Source organism: Salvia hispanica, chromosome 6, assembly GCF_023119035.1.
Source record: "Salvia hispanica cultivar TCC Black 2014 chromosome 6, UniMelb_Shisp_WGS_1.0, whole genome shotgun sequence".
Taxonomy (NCBI): domain Eukaryota; kingdom Viridiplantae; phylum Streptophyta; class Magnoliopsida; order Lamiales; family Lamiaceae; genus Salvia; species Salvia hispanica.
The window spans coordinates 19,409,035-19,428,122 of record NC_062970.1 but is presented as its reverse complement, the minus strand read 5'-3'; the positions used below and the strand labels follow the sequence as shown (position 1 = coordinate 19,428,122).

Below are 19,088 nucleotides of genomic sequence, written 5' to 3'. Positions count from 1 at the left end.
GAGAATTTTAGCAAAAAAAAAAAACTCAACTACCTTGGGACAATCCAAAAAGAGATACGACTCAACTACCTTGAGACGCACAGAGTACTTCTTTCCATCTCCAAAAATTTGTCATCATATGGCTACCATATGACTCAACACGAGTTTGAAGAAATGTTCATTCCATCCCATGTTAACAGAGTCGTATCTGTTTCGAAATGTTCTATTATAATAAAGTCATTTCTATACAATACGATGAATTTCACCAACAAGAACTCAACACAATTAACAATACAACAAGTAATCGGCCTAAATTACACAATTTCATCATAAATCCTAAATTATGAAATTTGGGAAAACCTACACAAACATAGAATTAATACTCCCTCCGTCCCTTAAGAGTATGCACTATTTCCTTTTCCGTCCGTCCCCAAAGAGTATGAACATTCCAATTTTGAAAACTATTTTCTCTCTAATGAGGTGAGACCTATTCTGCACTAACAATACTTAAAAAACCTCTTTATATTTCTTTCTCTTACTTTACCAATAATGCATTAAAACCCATGCCGAAGCCAAAGTTCATGCTCTTTGGGGAGGGAGGGAGTATGAAATAATCAATGGATAAGAGAGGAATACAACAAGGTTGAAGAGAACTTACATGGATATCACCTTAAATCGCCGCTTCTTCTTCTTCATTCGCGCGAATGGAGTGTCTGTTCTGGACTACCCGATTTTATTCAAGGCAACGACGCATGAGGTTCATGCATCTACACCAAAATTTTATGAGTCTCATGTGTCATCTATAAAATTAAAACGCATCACACAGTCATACGTTATTGGCTAAAACACATGATTCACGTGCATTTCATTAACAAAAGACGCATGAGGGTCATGCTGTCTCTCGCAATTTTGTATAAAGTACTCCCTCCGTCCCACCAAAGATGTCACACTTTCCTTTTTAGTTTGTCCCACAAAAGATGTCACATTTCCCTCTTTGGAAAAAGTTCTCTCTCACATGAATATAAAAATTATATTTTCTCTCTTCATTTAACACATAAAACAAAACCTCCTAAAATCCCGTGTCATTCCACAAGTGTGACATCTTTTGTGGGACGGAGGGAGTATTTTTTTTGAAATAAAGCATCACAATTTTAGAAGCTTAATGGTACACTTCACCATAAGAAGAATTTCGCCTGGAATATAAATACGCATTCTATCCGATGGAATTAGCTCATATAGGAATGTAGAGGTAATAAATGTATTTTCTATATTGAACTACAAAGTAATCTAGCATAACTATTTTTATCTTGTTTATGATTATCCAACAAACAATAACATAAGTACATACAAAATAAAAATTATTTTGAATTTGACTGAGAAGATATTGCTACATAGAAATCTCTATTTCGAATTTATAACTACTTCTAAGTCATATACATTGTGTTAGATTTGTCTGTCAACCAAATCTATTTTTTCTTTTTTCTATGGTTTATTTTCAATGATCTATTTGATCCTTTCTGCAGGGATGCCAGTTAGATGAACCTGCTCAATTTCAGATCAATTTGTGCTGAAAATACTTTGAGCTTGAAATTTATAAATACAACTCAAAACTGTCGAATTTAGAGCTAAGATGTCTGTGAATCGGATTAACAATCTCAAAAATTACAATTTTTATATACATTTTGACTTGACGATCCAATAAAATTATATCATTATTAGTCCTCGCTTGCATTAAATAAGAAATTATTACCTAACTTCGAATTAAACGTGAGATAATAACCTTTAACTATATTATTCAATTCATGGGTGATGAAGTAACGTACTTTGTTCTTAATATGTTTTGTTTTTAGGACTAGGTTAAGTATTTTTTAATTTTTGTTTATGTGCGATGTGCGTTTGGGAGTAGAGTATAGTGAATTTGATTTCCTCAAAATAAATGAAATTGGGATGCATAGTCAATAATGGAACCATTTGGGACGATGAAAATACCAAGTTTAAGCTGGAAATGCGAAATGTAAGTATGCAGTGTTAAAAAGGTGAAATTTTGTACGATCGATGCACATAAAAAAGCACGCAAGACCGAATTGAAAGGTTATAGTTAATTAAATATTTTAGTAAGTGATTTAAGTAATGAATCATACCTTGTGCATGAAAAACAAAATAGTATCGTATGTATAAGGATATAGTACATAATACTCGAAGGATAATATGATGACTTATTTATTATTGACCAACTACAAAGTGTATCGTAACAACATATTGACCTTACACATGGTTGCGGAGCCGGATATCGCATTCATATTCATATAAGTGTACAACACACTTTTTTTCTTAATCATATTATGCTCTAATTTTGTTTTTTGGGTATTCCAAGGTTTCTCTCATTTCGGCCAATGACTAACCACTCATCCCAACGGTCAACACAACAAGTGGTAGAGGACTGACCAAATGATTTGCTCTATGCATATGACATGGATCGACATGGACGGAGCCACTCTAGGGCCATGGGTCAATTCACATTCACCTTATCTAGTTACATACATTCTCAGTGGTGGAGTTAGTTGGCTTTATGGTGTACTCAGTACACTTGAGATCTCAAGGGTTTAAGACTTGTTTATAACATTTCAAGTACACACACTTTTCACTTAAAGCTTTTAACTTTCACTATTATTTTCACAAAGTTCATTCTCATTTACACCTCCTTGAATATTTCATTTATTATATTAGTCTTTGTTTTAACTAGCTACTTTAAAAAAAAATATTTAAAAAATAATGCTTTTAACAGTAGTTATGACGTCGACGTCTTCTTTTTTCCAATGTCGCCGGTTCTTTCGACGTCGAGATTGATTTTAATGACATTCATCGCATATAAATATCACACAATTGTAAATAAATTCTTGGGCCTACCAATGTAAATATACTGGCTACATCACTGTGGATCGAACCTCTGACTTCACACATGATGCCAACATGCATGTTGGTTTCTAATTCATTAGAATCACACTTCTTTCGAATCATACTTGAAATTTGAAAACTTTCTTTGCTTCCACTTGTTCTTTTCTTCGATTTTCAACCTAAAATTGTCACTGACTCCAATTGTAGTTATGAAGTTTACTCAGAGGTGTAGCTTAGCTGCAGTTTAAATTAAATATTTGGTACTTGAGCTAAGCAAATGGTAGTGCAACAGCCAGCAGTGGAGAGGAGTGACCACTAACCTAATTTTGGATAAAATCTTGATGCCCAGCCCCCAATATTCATTATACCACCGACACTATAGTTTTAATATTGCAAAGTATTCCAAAATTGGGTAACAGATTTGAAATAATTCGAGTATAAAAAGAAAGAGGCATGATGAAAGGTGAAACCCCATGACCCATACCTAAACAACAAAGCATTAGGTATTAGGTACAGGTACGACGTACGAGTTGAGGATCACACATACAGATAGCCTTATCCTTAAATGTTCCCCACACCCTACACATATTTTACTATGTTGCCCTATGCTTTACATTTCCATTTTTAATATTTTATGTAGAGTAATGATATAGATTTGTTGTTTTATATACTCAAATTATGGTTCAAGATAAATTGCGGTGAATTGATAAAAAAAAAAAAAATCCTTTCTAACCAATAAGTTGAGATACGCAGAGAATTATTATTGATTGAAGATACAAACAAATATTTATGTAAACATGTGTTAAGATATTTATTTAGATAATAGTACTACATCAAAAGCAAATGTGTAACTTTTGTTAAATACTAGTACTCCCTTCGTCCCACAAAAGATGATTCATTTTTTTTGTCCTAACTAAAATGATCTATTACAAAAAATAAAAATACATTTATCTCTATTTTATTATATCTCTCTTATTTTATTCTCTTCACTTCACTTCACGTACAAAATAAAGTTTGCTAAATTTCCATACCGTCAAAGTAAGGAATCATATTCCTTGGGATGGAAGTATTAGTACTCCTTCTGTCTCATTAGAAATGAAACATTTTCCTTTTAAGTTTGTCACATTAAAAATGAAACGTTTACTAAAATGGAAACATCTCTATTTTAACTTTTTCATCTCTCTTACCTTACTCTCTCTTCAATAACACACAAAACAACACTACATAAAAGCTTGTGCTAATTCCCAAATATTGTATATTTAATGGGACGGAGGGAGTATAACTTAGATAAAAACTTACTCCCTCCGTCCGCGAATAGGAGTCCCGGTTGAGTTGGGTGCGGGTTTTAAGAAAAGTTTGAGTGTAATAATTAAAGTGTGTGATAGTGGAATGTGAGATCCATTTATATTATTATTTGCTTTATTCTTTGGAATAATGAAATCTAACATTAAGAGAGAGTGTGAGAAATTGCAATCAAAGTGGATTAAAATTAATTGCAGCTTCTAAATTAAGGGAATAGTGTGGTCATTTTTTATACTCCCAAGATAAATGGTCTAACCGGGACTCCTAATGGCGGACGGATGAAAATGGCCAACCGGGACTCCTATTCGCGGACGGAGGGAGTATTACTTAGGGCATCCGCAACGGTGGAGTTTTGCCGTCCGTCCGTCCGTGCCGCTGAGCACGAGCTCGTCCGTCCACCGCTGCGAGCTGTTCGTCCGCGCCAGCGGCACGACGCTGCTCTTAGCTAAGAGCACGTCCGTGCTGCTAAGCAGGCATACGTGGCGTCTTTTTATTGGCCAACGGCATAGCCGTTGGCAAATTCGATTTTTATTTTTATTTTTTTTTTTAAATTCATAAATAATTCAAAATAATACCAAAAAAAAAATTTGGATTCCCAAAAAAATAGAGCCGTTTATAGACGTTATTTTTAGATTTTTGTGATTTTTTTTTTTTAATCCCAAAATCATCTATAAATACACACATTCATCATCCACTTTTCACATCAAATTATCTTTCATTCATACTTTTTCATACTAAATCATCTACATCTTCCTCTTTCACCCAAACTCTCTCTAAAAATTCAAAAATGGATTTCACCAATCTCATTGCGGAAGCGAAGCGCGAAGAACAAGAATATTATGAACAATATCGCGTCGCCTATGAAGCCTATGTCGCCGCCAATACCCCCGCCCCTCCTCCTCAACCAACTAGAGCAAAACGTCGCTACATCCCTCGTAATCGAGAGGGAGCCCATGAAAGTCTCGTTGCCGACTATTTTTCCGACCAGCCGCGGTATCCAGAAGATTACTTTCGGTGTCATTTTCGCATGTCAAAACGATTGTTTATGCGTATTGTCAACACATTGTCCACCCGCTTTGAATATTTTCAAGAAGATGCAGACGCAACCGGTCGGCAAAGTCTCACGGCGTTGCAAAAGTGTACTTGTGCCATCCAACAACTTGCTACTGGGCAAACGGCTGACCTCTTCGACGAGTATTTGCATGTCGGTGAGTCAACTGGAATCCTATGCCTTAAGAATTTTTGCGACGGCGTTCGTTCTGCTTTCGGCGAGGAATTCCTTCGGGCACCCACCACCGACGATTGTCAACGGTTACTTCATCTTCACGAAACAGTCCATGGTTTTCCCGGTATGCTAGGCAACATTGACTGCATGCATTGGACGTGGAAGAATTGCCCGACTGCTTGGAGGGGGCAACACTTAAGCGGCCACAAAGGTGGCGGCCCAACGCTTATCCTTGAAGCGGTCGCCGACTACCGCCTATGGATTTGGCATGCATATTTCGGTGTTGCCGGATCCAACAACGACTTGAACGTGTTATATTCTTCACCACTCTTCGATGATGTTTTGAATGGTGTAGCACCGGCGATCGACTTCACCGTCAACGGAAATGCATACCACATGGAGTTACTATCTCGCCGATGGTATCTACCCAAGGTGGTCGACTTTCGTGAAGTCGTTCAGCAATCCACAAGAGCAAAGACGGATTCTTTTTGCGCAGCGTCAAGAGTCTGCTCGGAAAGACGTCGAAAGAGCTTTTGGTGTCCTTCAAGGCCGATTCAACATTGTGAAGTTCCCTTCTCGGCTTTGGTACGTTAAGAATATCGCCGACATCATGTACACGTGCATTATCTTGCACAACATGATTATAGCTGACGAAGGACCGATGGCGGGTAACTTTTACGACGAGGATGAAGCCGGAAGCTCAACCGCGAGGTCTCCCCCACGCCGAGGTGTGCATACGACGGTGAACGAGAGGATCGAAAGAAGACACACAATGCGCGATACAAGAGCCCACACTGAGCTACAAAAAGATCTAATCAATCACATTTGGGCGAAATTAATTTTTAGGATTTTAATTGTGTAATTTTTAATTTTTAGGAATTTAATTATGTAATTTTTAATTATTTTGTAATTTGTAATAGTATTTCGGGTATTTTTAATGCATTTTAATATTATGGAAATGTTTTTATTTAAATTGAATAATAGAATGATGAGACCCTTGAGCTTGTCCTTAGCTAAGAGCACGGATGTGGGTGTCGTCTCTTAGCTAAGGACAAGCAGTAAAAGTGGGTCTGAGCCCATTTCCGTGCTCATAGCTGAGAGCACGGACGAGGATGCTGTTAGTATATATAGAGTTAGGGATAGATGGAGTCATGAAAAATACGTGAAACTGGGGACCCACCACGTAACTAACAAAATTGAATCCCTTGACTTTAATGTAAATCCAAAGTGGTTAACGAAAGAATCAGAAATTGATATTGGATAGCTGTAGACTTAAAAATATGGTTACAGAATACAGAGGAAAGTAGCACGAAAACGCTCCCTTCCTTTCTCAGCTTGCAACTTCCTTCCGTACACCATTATATTTAACATCGGTAAAAATATAAAATAAATAACTATATTTCAATTACAGGCTGTACTGACAGGGTTGCAGTAATGATTCGCCCTCCGATTCGGCGACATTTCTTGTCGTTATCTGCCATCTCACCAATTCATTGCGGCCGTTATTACATTTTTAAATATACTCACCATACAGATTTATTTTAATAATAATAAAAGAAGAGACGGTAAATATTTTTGTCTGGAAATGCCCTCCAGCTTGTCTCCCCACTCAGTCAAACCTCATCCTCTCCTTCTCTAGATACATAAAAAATCTATATATAGTAGTAATCGTTTAATTTTAATTGTGAGGGTTGCTAATCTTATCTTGCTTCTGTTTTTCTTGTACTAAAATTTAGTTTGAATTTGATGGTATAGTATTTTGACCCTTTATCTAATAAACGGTATCATTTGTTGTTTGATGGTTTGAGAGTTTTGTTGTAACTGCCTACTGTTTTCTAACAATAGCATAGCAGTGTTTCATTTTCATGCGGTTGGGCTTTTATCTAATCAACAGTCACGCATTACAAGATTTTGGCTTCATTCCTTCCTACGTTGTACCTACACTATTTTACTACGATTCTTCTCTTTAATTAAGGACTATCTTCTTCATTTTAATAATTTTTTTCCGGGTGTTACTTTCTTTAGACGGAGGAAAGTATGTTGATAGCATATTCTCCTACTCCATCCGCAATAAATAATCTTATACGCAAATTTTTATTACCCCATCCAATCCATTAAAAATGATCCTTTTTTTTTAATTTATCTCAATTAAGATAATTCATTACCAGAAATGAAATCACCATTCTCTCTATTTTATTTTATCTTTCTTACTTTACTCTCTTCACTTCATATACAAAATAAAGTTACATAAATTCTTATGCCGTCCAAGAGGGGTCATCTTTCTTAGGACGGAATAAGTAATAGTATAAAATTGATAAAACATGAATTAAGTAAATACATGAGAAATTAAAAAAAATAAAATAATAGTACTCTCTTAATCACGTTAAAGAAGACTCACTTTCCTTTTTTATTTGTCCTAATAAAGATAACCTATTACTAAACTGTTATCATCATTATTTCTACTTTATAATCATTTCTCTTACTTTATTTTCTCCACTTAATACACAAAATAAAATTGTATAAAATTACACGTCGTTCAAAGAAGGGTCATCTTCCTCGTGGGACGTAGAGGGTAGTAAATAATAAAATAAATGTAACTTAGTCTTACATAAATTTAAGACAAATTTTAGTGAGCACTATTATTTTTTCAATTGATAGACCGTCTTTTATACACGTAAACAAGTCCAGCTTATGAAATTCAGGTGCTAATTTTTAAAAGAGAGTGATTAAAACCATCCCAATTAACAGACGCAAATATCTGATAGATTTTGCTACTATTTTTGAGTCCAAACTCTACATCTCATAATTATTGTTTGGATGTTCTCAAAATGACAAGGTTATTATTAAGAGTTTCAAAGAAAAGGAGATGAAATTATGCAGATGAAATTAAATTGAAAATAGAAAACAATGTGGAAAAGAAAAGGAGAGGGAGAGGGGGAGTGTATATGAAAATGCGTATGTGGAAGTGTGGGATGTGACGCGTGTCCGTTATCCAGCTGTATCCCATTCCAATTTCAACCGCTTCTTTACTTAAACGCTCTTCTTCACCATCCATATATATATATATATATATATATGTATATAAACCAAAACCCCAACTCTATACAATACATACAACAACAAAAATCAAAATGGCTAACCTCAACAAAATGGACATGGATCGGATCAAGGGTCCATGGAGCCCCGACGAGGACGACCTCCTCCAGCGCCTCGTCCAGAAGCACGGCCCCCGAAACTGGTCCTTGATCAGCAAATCCATCCCCGGCCGCTCCGGCAAGAGCTGCCGCCTCCGCTGGTGCAACCAGCTCTCCCCTCAGGTCGAGCACCGCGCCTTCACCCCCGACGAGGACGACACCATCATCCGCGCCCACGCCCGCTTCGGCAACAAGTGGGCCACCATCGCCCGCCTCCTCTCCGGCCGCACCGACAACGCTATCAAAAACCACTGGAATTCCACCCTCAAGCGCAAGTCCTCCTCCTTCACCTCCGACGACGCTCCTCCTTTTAAGAGATCCGCCAGCGCCGGCTCCGCGCCTACCTATTTCCCCCCGCCCAGCCCCTCCGCCTCCGATTCTATTTCTACTCACACCAGCTTCTTCCCCGATCCGCCTACTGGTCTTACTCTCTCACTCCCCGGAATTGAGCCCAGCACCGACTCACCTTCTAATTCCCCCAAAATTAGCCCTAATTCTATCCAATTGGCGCCGACTGAGGCCAATTCGGTGGCGTTCACCGCGGAACTGATGGGGGTGATGCAGGAGATGATTAGGGCGGAGGTGAGGAATTACATGGTTGGATTGGAGGAGCAGAGGGAGAAGCAGCATAATCGGCTTTTTCTTCATCACCAGCAGCAGAAGCAGTTTCAGTTTCAGCAGATGTGTGTGAATGTGAATGAGGGATTTAGGAATGCGGCGGCGGCGATCGGAATCAGCAGAGTTGATTGATTTGATTGGTTTATGTGTTTGTTTTTTAGCGATGGGGGAATCGGAGAGAGAAGAAGCAGGAAACGTTCTCCGTTTTCGGAATTTTAGATTTCGGAAAAAATGGCCAAAATATTAAATAATTTTTGGTTATTGTACAGTTGGAGTGTCATCTAAAAACAGAAAATTACAGCTTGAAAAAAGAAAAAAAAAGGGAAATTAAGTAAATAAGTTTGTCCTATTCACTCTTTCTTACTTTTGAATTAACTGGATAATTTTATTATTTATGTTTATGTGACATCCAGAAATATTAAAGTAGAGAGATACTTGGGATTTGTCTTTGCCACAGTGAAAATGCTTTTGGGATTATTCCCCATTTTCTTATTTAGTGCAGGCAGCAGGGGGGAGTGGGGACACTGTTTTCACTTCAACAGAATAATCAATCATAAAAAAAATACGACTATAGTAAATGCACTGTGCCATCAAATTAAAATACTCCTATGTAAGTGAGGAATGTCTCTTTTAATATTTAATCTTTGAGACCAGAATGCATGTTATTTTCGAATCACTGCGATTCATAGCATTTTGGAAACAAAACAAAAGAAGCCTTTTAGGAATGAGATATCACAACGATCTTAATTGTTATTCACATGGAGTTTTATTTATTTAAACCATTCCTTTCAAAGGCGCGTTAATAGTTTGATTGTAAGTGAGTAACGTCTTGTGTTTAAGTTGACCTAAAACACAGAAAAGCTTCAACCAGAAAAGATTAAATGAAGCAAAAGATCGTTGGGGAAACACATCTAAACTTATGGCTTTATGTTGCGTTGGGCTACCAGATCTACCATGTTAACAACTTAAATTATTTGTACTCCCTCCGATTTTCATAGTTGAGTCATTTTACTATTTCGAAAAGTTTCTTCATAGTTGAGTCGTTTCCTTATATGGTAACTTTTTCCTCTTTCTTACTTTATTCTCTCTACTTTATTCACTTTATACTTTATTCTCTCTACCTTTTCCTCTCTCTTACTTTTTTATCTATTTATTTAACACATCCAAAATTCATTTCTGAAACTCCGTGCCGAAAAGTTCCGCCTCAACTATGAAGAAACGGAGGGAGTACCTTGCTTAAAGTTCAAGCCTATAATATATTGACAGCTTGAGAAAACCAATTTAATCGAACCCTAAAACCGGTTGAGATTAAAATAACAATGAAACAAACCAATGGTGCATCTACAAGAGTTTTGGCTGGATGGTTCCATGATCAAAGTTGAAGCGTAGAAGGAGCGATTTAAATTTATGAATAAGTTGGAGAAGATCATGCTTCCACGACCACGTTGGGGCATTCAGGGCTCGGATGGAATTGAGGCACACCAGAAGAGTCCCACCTTCATGGAGGAGGACCTGCAAATATCAATATTATCACAAACTCAATTTCATGACAGTCTCCTATTAGGAAATTGGATCACAGTTTCCACATATAACGTATTCATCATTCAAATCCCCATGTCCATCTGCCATGATTCTTAACCGTTGAATTCTTCAACTCTACTCTAAAGGTTTTTGATGAAAGGTAGTGTGCTTGCAAGATTGAAGGGCCGAAAATTGAATATTTCCAAGATCGTCAGCCTTGGCATTTCAAAATCACTTTGAAGACTACCAGAGAAGATATTCCTAACGAAAGTACTTCAATGCATCCAAAATTGGAAATGAGGAAATAGCTGGAAAACTAAATTAATTAGAAACTTACTGTTAGCCAAAGTGGTATAAAACCTAGAACTGATGTAAGAGAAGCCAAAAAGATGCTAGACAACGCAAGGGCAACATTCTGTTTAACCTGCATGTACGTAAAGCATGGACATTAGTATAAGAAAAGTATGATACACAGAAAAAGATACACTGTAAAGAATTGAAAAAATGAAGGAATACCAAAGAAGTAGTTTGTCTGGATTTAGCTACGGTGAATGGAACCCCAGAAATATTATCTTGTAGCAAAAGCACATCGGCAACAGCTATTGCAGTTGCACTTGCACGCTCTGCTAGGACAATGCCCACAGTGGCAGCTGCCAAGGCCGGTGCGTCATTAATACCATCACCTACCATAATAAGGCCCCCACCTGCAAAATAATTTTTCAATATCCAGTAAGGATTGATCACCTCTCTAGATGGACTCACAGCAATACTAGTCATTTTATGATGAGGTTAGAGCAGATCCTCCGAGATTAAACCCTCCAGCACACAAACAATAGTTAAGTACCCATACTGGTTTCTGGTAAGAGTGCTGATAGTAAATACCCGTATCTCTAGGAATTTTTGTCACATGATAGAGCTTGTCCTCCGGCTTCAGGCTACAGTGAAATTCTTTAATGCCCACAGCATCTGCCACCCTCCGTGCACTCAGCTCATGGTCACCAGTTAACATCATAACACGGAGATTTCCTTCATTTTGCAATGTGTTTATGACATCAAGAGAATCAGCTCGAGGTTTATCTTCAAAATGAAATAGGGTCACCTGCACAAGGCATAAAAGTGTAAAGATACTATCTATTGATATTGACATTTTTTAGTATCATACAAGATAACATTTATGGTACAACTGGGAAGGCCCAGGATCAAATATTTCCCATAATAGACATACATTTTAGCCTTAGTGTAAAATATTTACATATTCACATACTCATTTTCAAGATAATCTCTCAATATGCTATTACCATATGCAAAGCAAGATGCTATATAGAAGAGTGCATAATCAATATCTAATGTATTTACCGAGCATATCCTACAATAACACTTCGAAAAAAAAAAAAAGGACACATAGGTTGGAATTTAGAACTGCTTTTAGTTACTTGAGTCCAGTAGATTTACAAAACTGATGAAGATTCACAACCTTGTTATTCACCGAAAGAGCAGCACGAACAAAGTCACCTCCATAAGAAGAAGTGTTAACTGCCTCCTTAACTTTTCTTGATTCAGCATCTGATGTAAACAGAGAAGTAATGTACTCAACAGAGCCTATTGAAGCTTTCAATGGTTTACCACCTTCAAACCCTGGCTATAACAAGCAAAACAAATGTAGAATCAGGAATAGCAAAGTAATGTTTGGAGTAAGGAAAAGCCCTGAACTAGGGAACTCCATTGATTCAGTCTTAGTTCAAAAGGCACCAACTAGCTCAATCAAATTAGCATCGTTATGTTATGTTACTAGTGAAGACATTCTTCTTATTGACTATCAGGAAACTAGCAGTAGCAGCCAATAAAGAAGGTAATATTGAAATAAGTATACTATAACTAAATAAAATGAATGAGGGGGCTATATAAAAAAATAATAACAGTGTATTACTGTATCACCATAATCATTCATGCGTAATGCCGATTGGATTAAAATAAGTAGAGTAGTTGAGTTAGCATCTCAAGTTGTCTAGTACACTTGTATTCAGTACCTCAGCACTAGAAATTGTTGCAAAAAGACCTCTTCCTGGTAAATTCTCAAATCTTTCTACAGACACTGGAGGGAGATCCTTCCCAATGCTATGATCCACAACAGCTCTGCACCATAAAAGAATCAAGACTATGAATCAATCTAAAAGTCTGCATGTTTAAGTACCAACACCGACATAATTCACAAATTTATGATTCATTAGGTTTTCGACAGGTTCTATTTGTCCTCATTTGATCTTAATAATAGTCAAATTACATCTCACTGATTCTATAGAGATATTAATACCATGTTGTTTAGAAAAGACCAGATTTAATCAAGTTAGGTGCATTTTTGTTCCTTTGATAGAAATGTAAGTAAGTTAAATCAGGTCTAACCACCAAATGTGCACATAGATAGTACACTACCACATAGAGTTTGTAAGCAAAATATAGAAATAAAAGGGTACATGCCATGCCAAGTTAAGAAAAATAACATTAATTTTAAGTAACCTTCCAATAGGATGAGTAGTTCCCTTCTCCATTGCAGCAGCGACTGCTAGAGCTTCTTTCTCACAGCTGGGTACACAACACATATAATTTTGTTTCTTGTTGTTGCTAACATGTCCATGTATTGGTTCTATCGCTTTGCACATGAATTCACCAGTAGTCAAAGTACCAGTTTTATCAAATGCAATATTTCGGCATGACGATAGTGCATCCAGAACATGACCACCTTTCAATAAGATTCCCTGTTAAAAATTGTTTTCTGTTTAGAACAAGCTACTACCCACACTCATTAATAGATTATGCAGTAGAATATCCTTAAGCTGCATAACATTGTCGAATCTTAGTTCTTTACTAAATTATGAAGAAGTCTGCACTCATATTCACAGTTTGAAGTAACTGTTTCCCTTTGTGATATTAACAAACAAATTAACAGAAGCTTCTATAGCAGTTTACTTAATTGCATTTCCACCAAATGCAAAATACCCGATCCACTATTTCCTAGCTGCTACTGTTTTTAGCAGAATAAAGATGTACAGAAACTCTGTTATTTCCATTATTATGAAAAACTCTTAATGATGTCAATTTTAACCTTGAGAACCTGAAGGAGGGGGAGCATTACATTCTTCCATACTACAGTACATATGAAGTTGTTTAAACATACACATTTAGATAAACCAATCAAATTGCTTATTAGAAGAGTAGCCAAGGTTTGAAATAATTTGAATGGTGGTGGTGAAAGTAGTGTGTATTGATTAGACCATCTCATTATATAACTACATGTTTATTTTTTGCTATGTAAGTATAATACAAGAAAATGCTAGAATGGAAATTTAATTCAGATGAACTACATATTGACAGCTTATTCTGAAACTTTAAGAAACAATACCTTTCTTGCACAAGCACTAATTGCAGTTGCATAGACTAATGGTGCTACAGCCAATGCACAGGGTGATGCAGCTACCATGAGCCCCAATGCACGGTAAACTGATCCTCTGCATACTAGATAGATAACTAAATAGATCAATAAAGTCTGCAGGAAAAGTAAAAATATATACCTATATATATTTATAGAGATTTTTTGACAAAGGGAAAATTTGCCTTCAATGATTGGCAGCAGATAAAATTATACCTGCTGTACTGAAAAATGGCCACTTAAATAGGATTGGGCCAATCAATGCAATAGCCGCAGATAAAATTATAACTGCTCGGCTATACTGTTCGCCAAACTTATCAAGCCACCTTTGAAGCTTTGGCTTACTCTGCTGAGCTTCTTCAGTCAATTGTACTATTCTATTCAGTGTTGACTCTTTCCATGACTTTTTCACCTAAATTAGACTTTAGCTGAGTGATGGAAGTTTGAGTTCAATATGTCTGGAACAGTAAAAACTTGACAACAGTAGAAATGGCATTCAAGGTCACAAGGCAAGACATATATTTTGTCTTAACAAATTACGTATTAAGAAATCCTGTTATTATTATGTATGTACAGAAGGAGATGAAAAATAGAATTTGAAAGACAAAGCATAAATCCTTAATCAGTAGCAATGCACTGACATCTTTTGACATCACTTAATGATTATATCACCACCATAATGCAGCTGAAACAACATCTCAACTTCTATAAAAAAAATCTCATGATAAGAGTAAAGAGATGGAAAAAAACATATTATATACCAGTGAATGGTTTTTTGCTAAAATGAAAAACGTCAGGCGATATGAGATTCAAACCAAACTTCTATACGAGCTCCTAAACCATCAAAGTACACAAAAAACACTCTGCAGTAACATCAAAACAAGGAAACAATAAATACATGAGAAAAGAAGTCATAAAAGGATTTTAAAATATATATCCACTTCTTACAATCAGTACGAAAGTATACAGTATACTCTGGTATGGTTTGGATATAAAAAAGAAAAGGAAAATAAGAGGTGCATGTGCAAGCATACCTTAACAATCATCATACCATCAAGGTTCCGTGCCCCACCAGGAATGCTGTCCCCAACTTTTCTCTCTACAGGTTTGACTTCCCCGGTCAAGTGCTCTACCGTAATAGTTGAACTACCTTGGAAAACTTCACAGTCCACTGGAACTGACTGCACATAGTTTAGATTAACATTATGATAGTTCTGGATGAATTCATACAAACAAAAACAGCTGAATGGTCCAAACCATAAAATAACAATCCTTAGTGATCTTTCTCACAAACATGTCTTTAAAACCATAATTTAGCAAAACTAAGATTCACGGACTGCACATTATGAAGATATCCCCTCCAAATTAGTAACACAAAGTTCAGAAATAAGTGATTGCAATTTTAACAGGCCACTACTTTACACAATTGATGTTCAAAGAACATGTTGATGGAGATTTGGCAAAAAAGTCACCAGAGAAGATATGAATATCTTGAGAGCCTAAAGATAGTTAGCTGGAAGGTGGTAAACAAAAGGAGACAGGCTATACTATTTTGTTTTCCGAGCGAGTATGGTGAAGAATGATGTTTAGATTTGCAAAAAAGTCACCGGTGAAGATATGAATATCCTGAGAGCCTAAAGATGAGTTTCCTAATCCATAGTTACCTGGAAGGTGGTAAACAAAAGGAGACCGGGTATACTATTTTGTTTTCCGGGCATAGTTTGGAGGCATGCTAAGGTGTTAATGCTACATGATATGTGAACCATACTTGGTTCCCTTATTAATCCAAACTACATAGAAATGCAATCTATCAGATTACTAGGTCAAATTATCTTATTCCTACTCCAAATTTTATTACTAAAGCAACAACTAACACGTGGTCATTAGGTCAATTCAAGTACAGAAGAGTGCTACAAACAAGGATCTGAAATGAGGCTCATTAAATGCAGTTAAGTCCAAATAAGCTAAAAAAATGATAAAACACAGACCTCACCAGCTTTGACCAATATGTATGATCCAACTTCCAAATCATTAACAGGAACTTTGTGGTACTTCAAATCAGAAAAAGATGGACTGTTCCCGTTCTCCACATCGAGCTCAAGCGCGAAATCGGGATGATTCTCTTTCAATTCCTTGACATCAATCATAGACCTTCTAGTAAAGTAATCCTCCGCAATATGAGCCAAATTGAACATAGCTAAAAGCAATCCACCCTCCAACGCATTCCCCATAAAAACCGAAGCAAATGCGGCCAAAGCCATGAGCACGTGAATATTGATTTTCCCTCCCACGATGTCCAGAGCCGCATCCAACGACGCGGATACCTGTAGACGATGGCAAACACGAATCAGAAACTCCAATCAATTAAACTGTATAGCACTGAAATGGCGAACAATTACCCCAACGAGAGGGAAGGCGACGGCAGTGAAGGCGTGCTGAAGAGTCACGGCGGCGGGCTTAGGTAGCATGTGAGGGCACGCGCCGGCGGCTAGGAAAAGCGCCGTTGCGAAGCAGCAGAGCTCCAAATGTTCCCTGAGGAAGTTAGCTAGATCGATCCACTTGACAGCCTCCGCGTAGTGGAGGAATGTTTGCTGAGGTTTGGTCAGAGTAGAATCGCAATTACCGTGACCGTGACAGTGATGATTGTGATTGTGATTGTGATTGTGGTTGTGAGAATCGCGGTGATTGTGGTCACGATCATCTTCATGGCTGTGATTGCGGCTGTGGGAGTGGGAGTGGGAGTGGGAGTGAGAGTGAGAGTGAGAGTGAGAGTGAGCGGAGCATTTGGTGAAGGAGAAATAGGAGATGTTGCGGAGAGTAATTGGGGGGTTTGGTTTAGGTTTTGGTTTTGGTTTTGGTTTTAGGGGAAAGGAAAAATTATGGTTGAATTTGAGCTTGTATTTAGTGAATTGAGGGGAGGTTGATGAGAGGAAGCGTGATTTAGCGGGGAATGAAAGAGCTTCCATAGAAGAGAAGAGAGGGAAAGAGGTTGAAGAAGAAGAAGAAGAAGCTGGTGCAGTCTATGTCCGAGTGTGGGATGTGGTCATTGTAGCACACACCATGTCCTCATTATTTATGAGTTATGACCACCAAATTTTTTATTACTCTGCTTGTAGATTAATTTCAACATAACAGCTTCCAAGTGGACGTGGATCTGGATTTTTTTTATTCATTTTTACTCTATTCTCTTCCAATGCACAAGAATCCCATTATTCTATTATTTAATTTAAATATTTTAATTACTAAAAATATTTTTATAATATTAAAATACATTAAAAATACTTTAACTACTATTACAAATTACTAAAAAAATTACAGAATTAAATTCTAAAAATTAAAAATTACATAATTAAACTCATAAAATTAAAAAAACCACTACTTTCGCGCTCCGCTACTGCAATTATCTCTTTCGGATCCATTTTTTAATTTAGAGAGTGTTTGAGTAAGAGCGGAAGATGTAGGTCAGAGCAATTCAAAAAATATGAGTGAGAAATAATTTGATGTGAAAAATGGACTATGAATGTGTGTGTATTTATAGATAATTTTAAGATTAATTTTTTTAAAAAAAATCAAAAAAATTGAAAAAAAAGGTAATAAAACGGCTATATTTTTGGGAATCCAAAAAAATATATTTTTTTTGGAATTATTTTTGATTTTAAAAAAATAGAAACTCCAACGGAATTTCTGTTGACGAATAGGATGGCGCCACGTCAATGTGCTCTTCGGCACGACGGTGCTCTTGCTATCGAGCATGACCGTGCCGTTGGCAAAAACACGGTACTCGCCGCACCGACGGCAAGGCGCCAAGAGCACCACTGCGGTTGCTCTAACAAAACTAATATAGCTATTTCAAGTATTTTCAACAAAAGTCTCCATGTTCTTCTATCCCAAAGTTATTCATTTTGGGTTTATTTTCCCACCATCTTAGTTGAAGCTATTTTAGTAGTACCAAAAAAAATGATTCTGTACTATATAGATATTAAAATACGTGATAATAATATAGGATACAGACTAATATAGAAAGATTAAATTTATTAATTTTATTGAAAGAAAAATAGAATAAACGATATTTCAAAATGAAAAACGACCCAATTACATCAACGAGTGTGAACAATTTTAGCTAGTGGAAATAACTAAGTCAGTGACTTAGAGAATTCACAGTAGCAACAACTCAAATCCAGTTTCCTCCTGTCACGTCATTAGTCTATCTCACAGCCCATCGGAGAGCATTCACAATACGAGGCATCGAGTGGCGCCTATTGTGGGCACCGATATCTCGCCCTTCGACTTTTTTTTTTCACCTATAATACACCCTACACCCATTTTATTTTTTCATACCCAATTTTCTCTCTTTTCTCTCCACGCCGAATTTTCTTTCTTGCAAACATTGTTTTCTCTACAAAATGACTTCCGATGATGAGGATCCATTATATGAGATCATTTCGCAAGCCTTATGGGACGAGATAATGCGCCAACTAGATTGATGCGTAGTGGAGTTGCCCAAGGTTTACCGAACCGACAGTTAAAAGCGAAACCGTAGCCGTCGGTTACGGTTCCGAACCGAAACCGTGAATTTTAGAATCGCAGTTCGGTTCAGGTTTCAAATTTTTCGAACCGAAACCGCGACTGAATCGTCGGTTAACTGCGGTTAACGGTTCCGAACCGCCAATGCAGTGATAAATTTAAACATAGTTAATCTTTATATTAAAACTATACTCCAGTATGGTAATAAATTTATACTACTATTTCCGATTTTATCAATTAACACAGATTTTTACTATGGAGTCTATGGAGTTTGGATCATTATTAATAAATATTTATCAACATTGTTTAATAAAACTTAGAAGATTGATTACTTTAAATAAAGCATAATACTCTAATTAACATTGATTAATGAATTGGTAGTCTTCAAAATTGATTAGTTGAGTCT

The 19,088-nt window shown here is 36.7% G+C and overlaps 2 protein-coding genes across 2 annotated transcripts; one reads left to right on the top strand and one right to left on the bottom strand.

Annotated features, from left to right (window-relative positions):
- Positions 1-8,487: 8,487 nt before the first annotated feature.
- LOC125191960 (transcription factor MYB73-like) lies at positions 8,488-9,566 on the top strand. The gene has a single exon (XM_048089402.1). The coding sequence runs from the start codon at positions 8,533-8,535 to the stop codon at positions 9,343-9,345; it is 813 nt and encodes a 270-aa protein (XP_047945359.1). The 5' UTR covers positions 8,488-8,532; the 3' UTR covers positions 9,346-9,566.
- Positions 9,567-10,449: 883 nt separating this feature from the next.
- Positions 10,450-17,223, bottom strand: LOC125191959 (probable cadmium/zinc-transporting ATPase HMA1, chloroplastic). The gene is made up of 12 exons (XM_048089401.1): positions 16,558-17,223; positions 16,147-16,482; positions 15,193-15,339; positions 14,375-14,570; positions 14,132-14,244; positions 13,249-13,487; positions 12,762-12,867; positions 12,209-12,373; positions 11,617-11,833; positions 11,251-11,438; positions 11,072-11,158; positions 10,450-10,725 (listed from the first exon to the last, which is right to left on the bottom strand). Exons 1-12 carry the CDS (start codon positions 17,122-17,124, stop codon positions 10,555-10,557), a joined length of 2,532 nt encoding a protein of 843 aa, XP_047945358.1. The 5' UTR covers positions 17,125-17,223; the 3' UTR covers positions 10,450-10,554.
- Between the last annotated feature and the right edge of the window lie 1,865 nt (positions 17,224-19,088).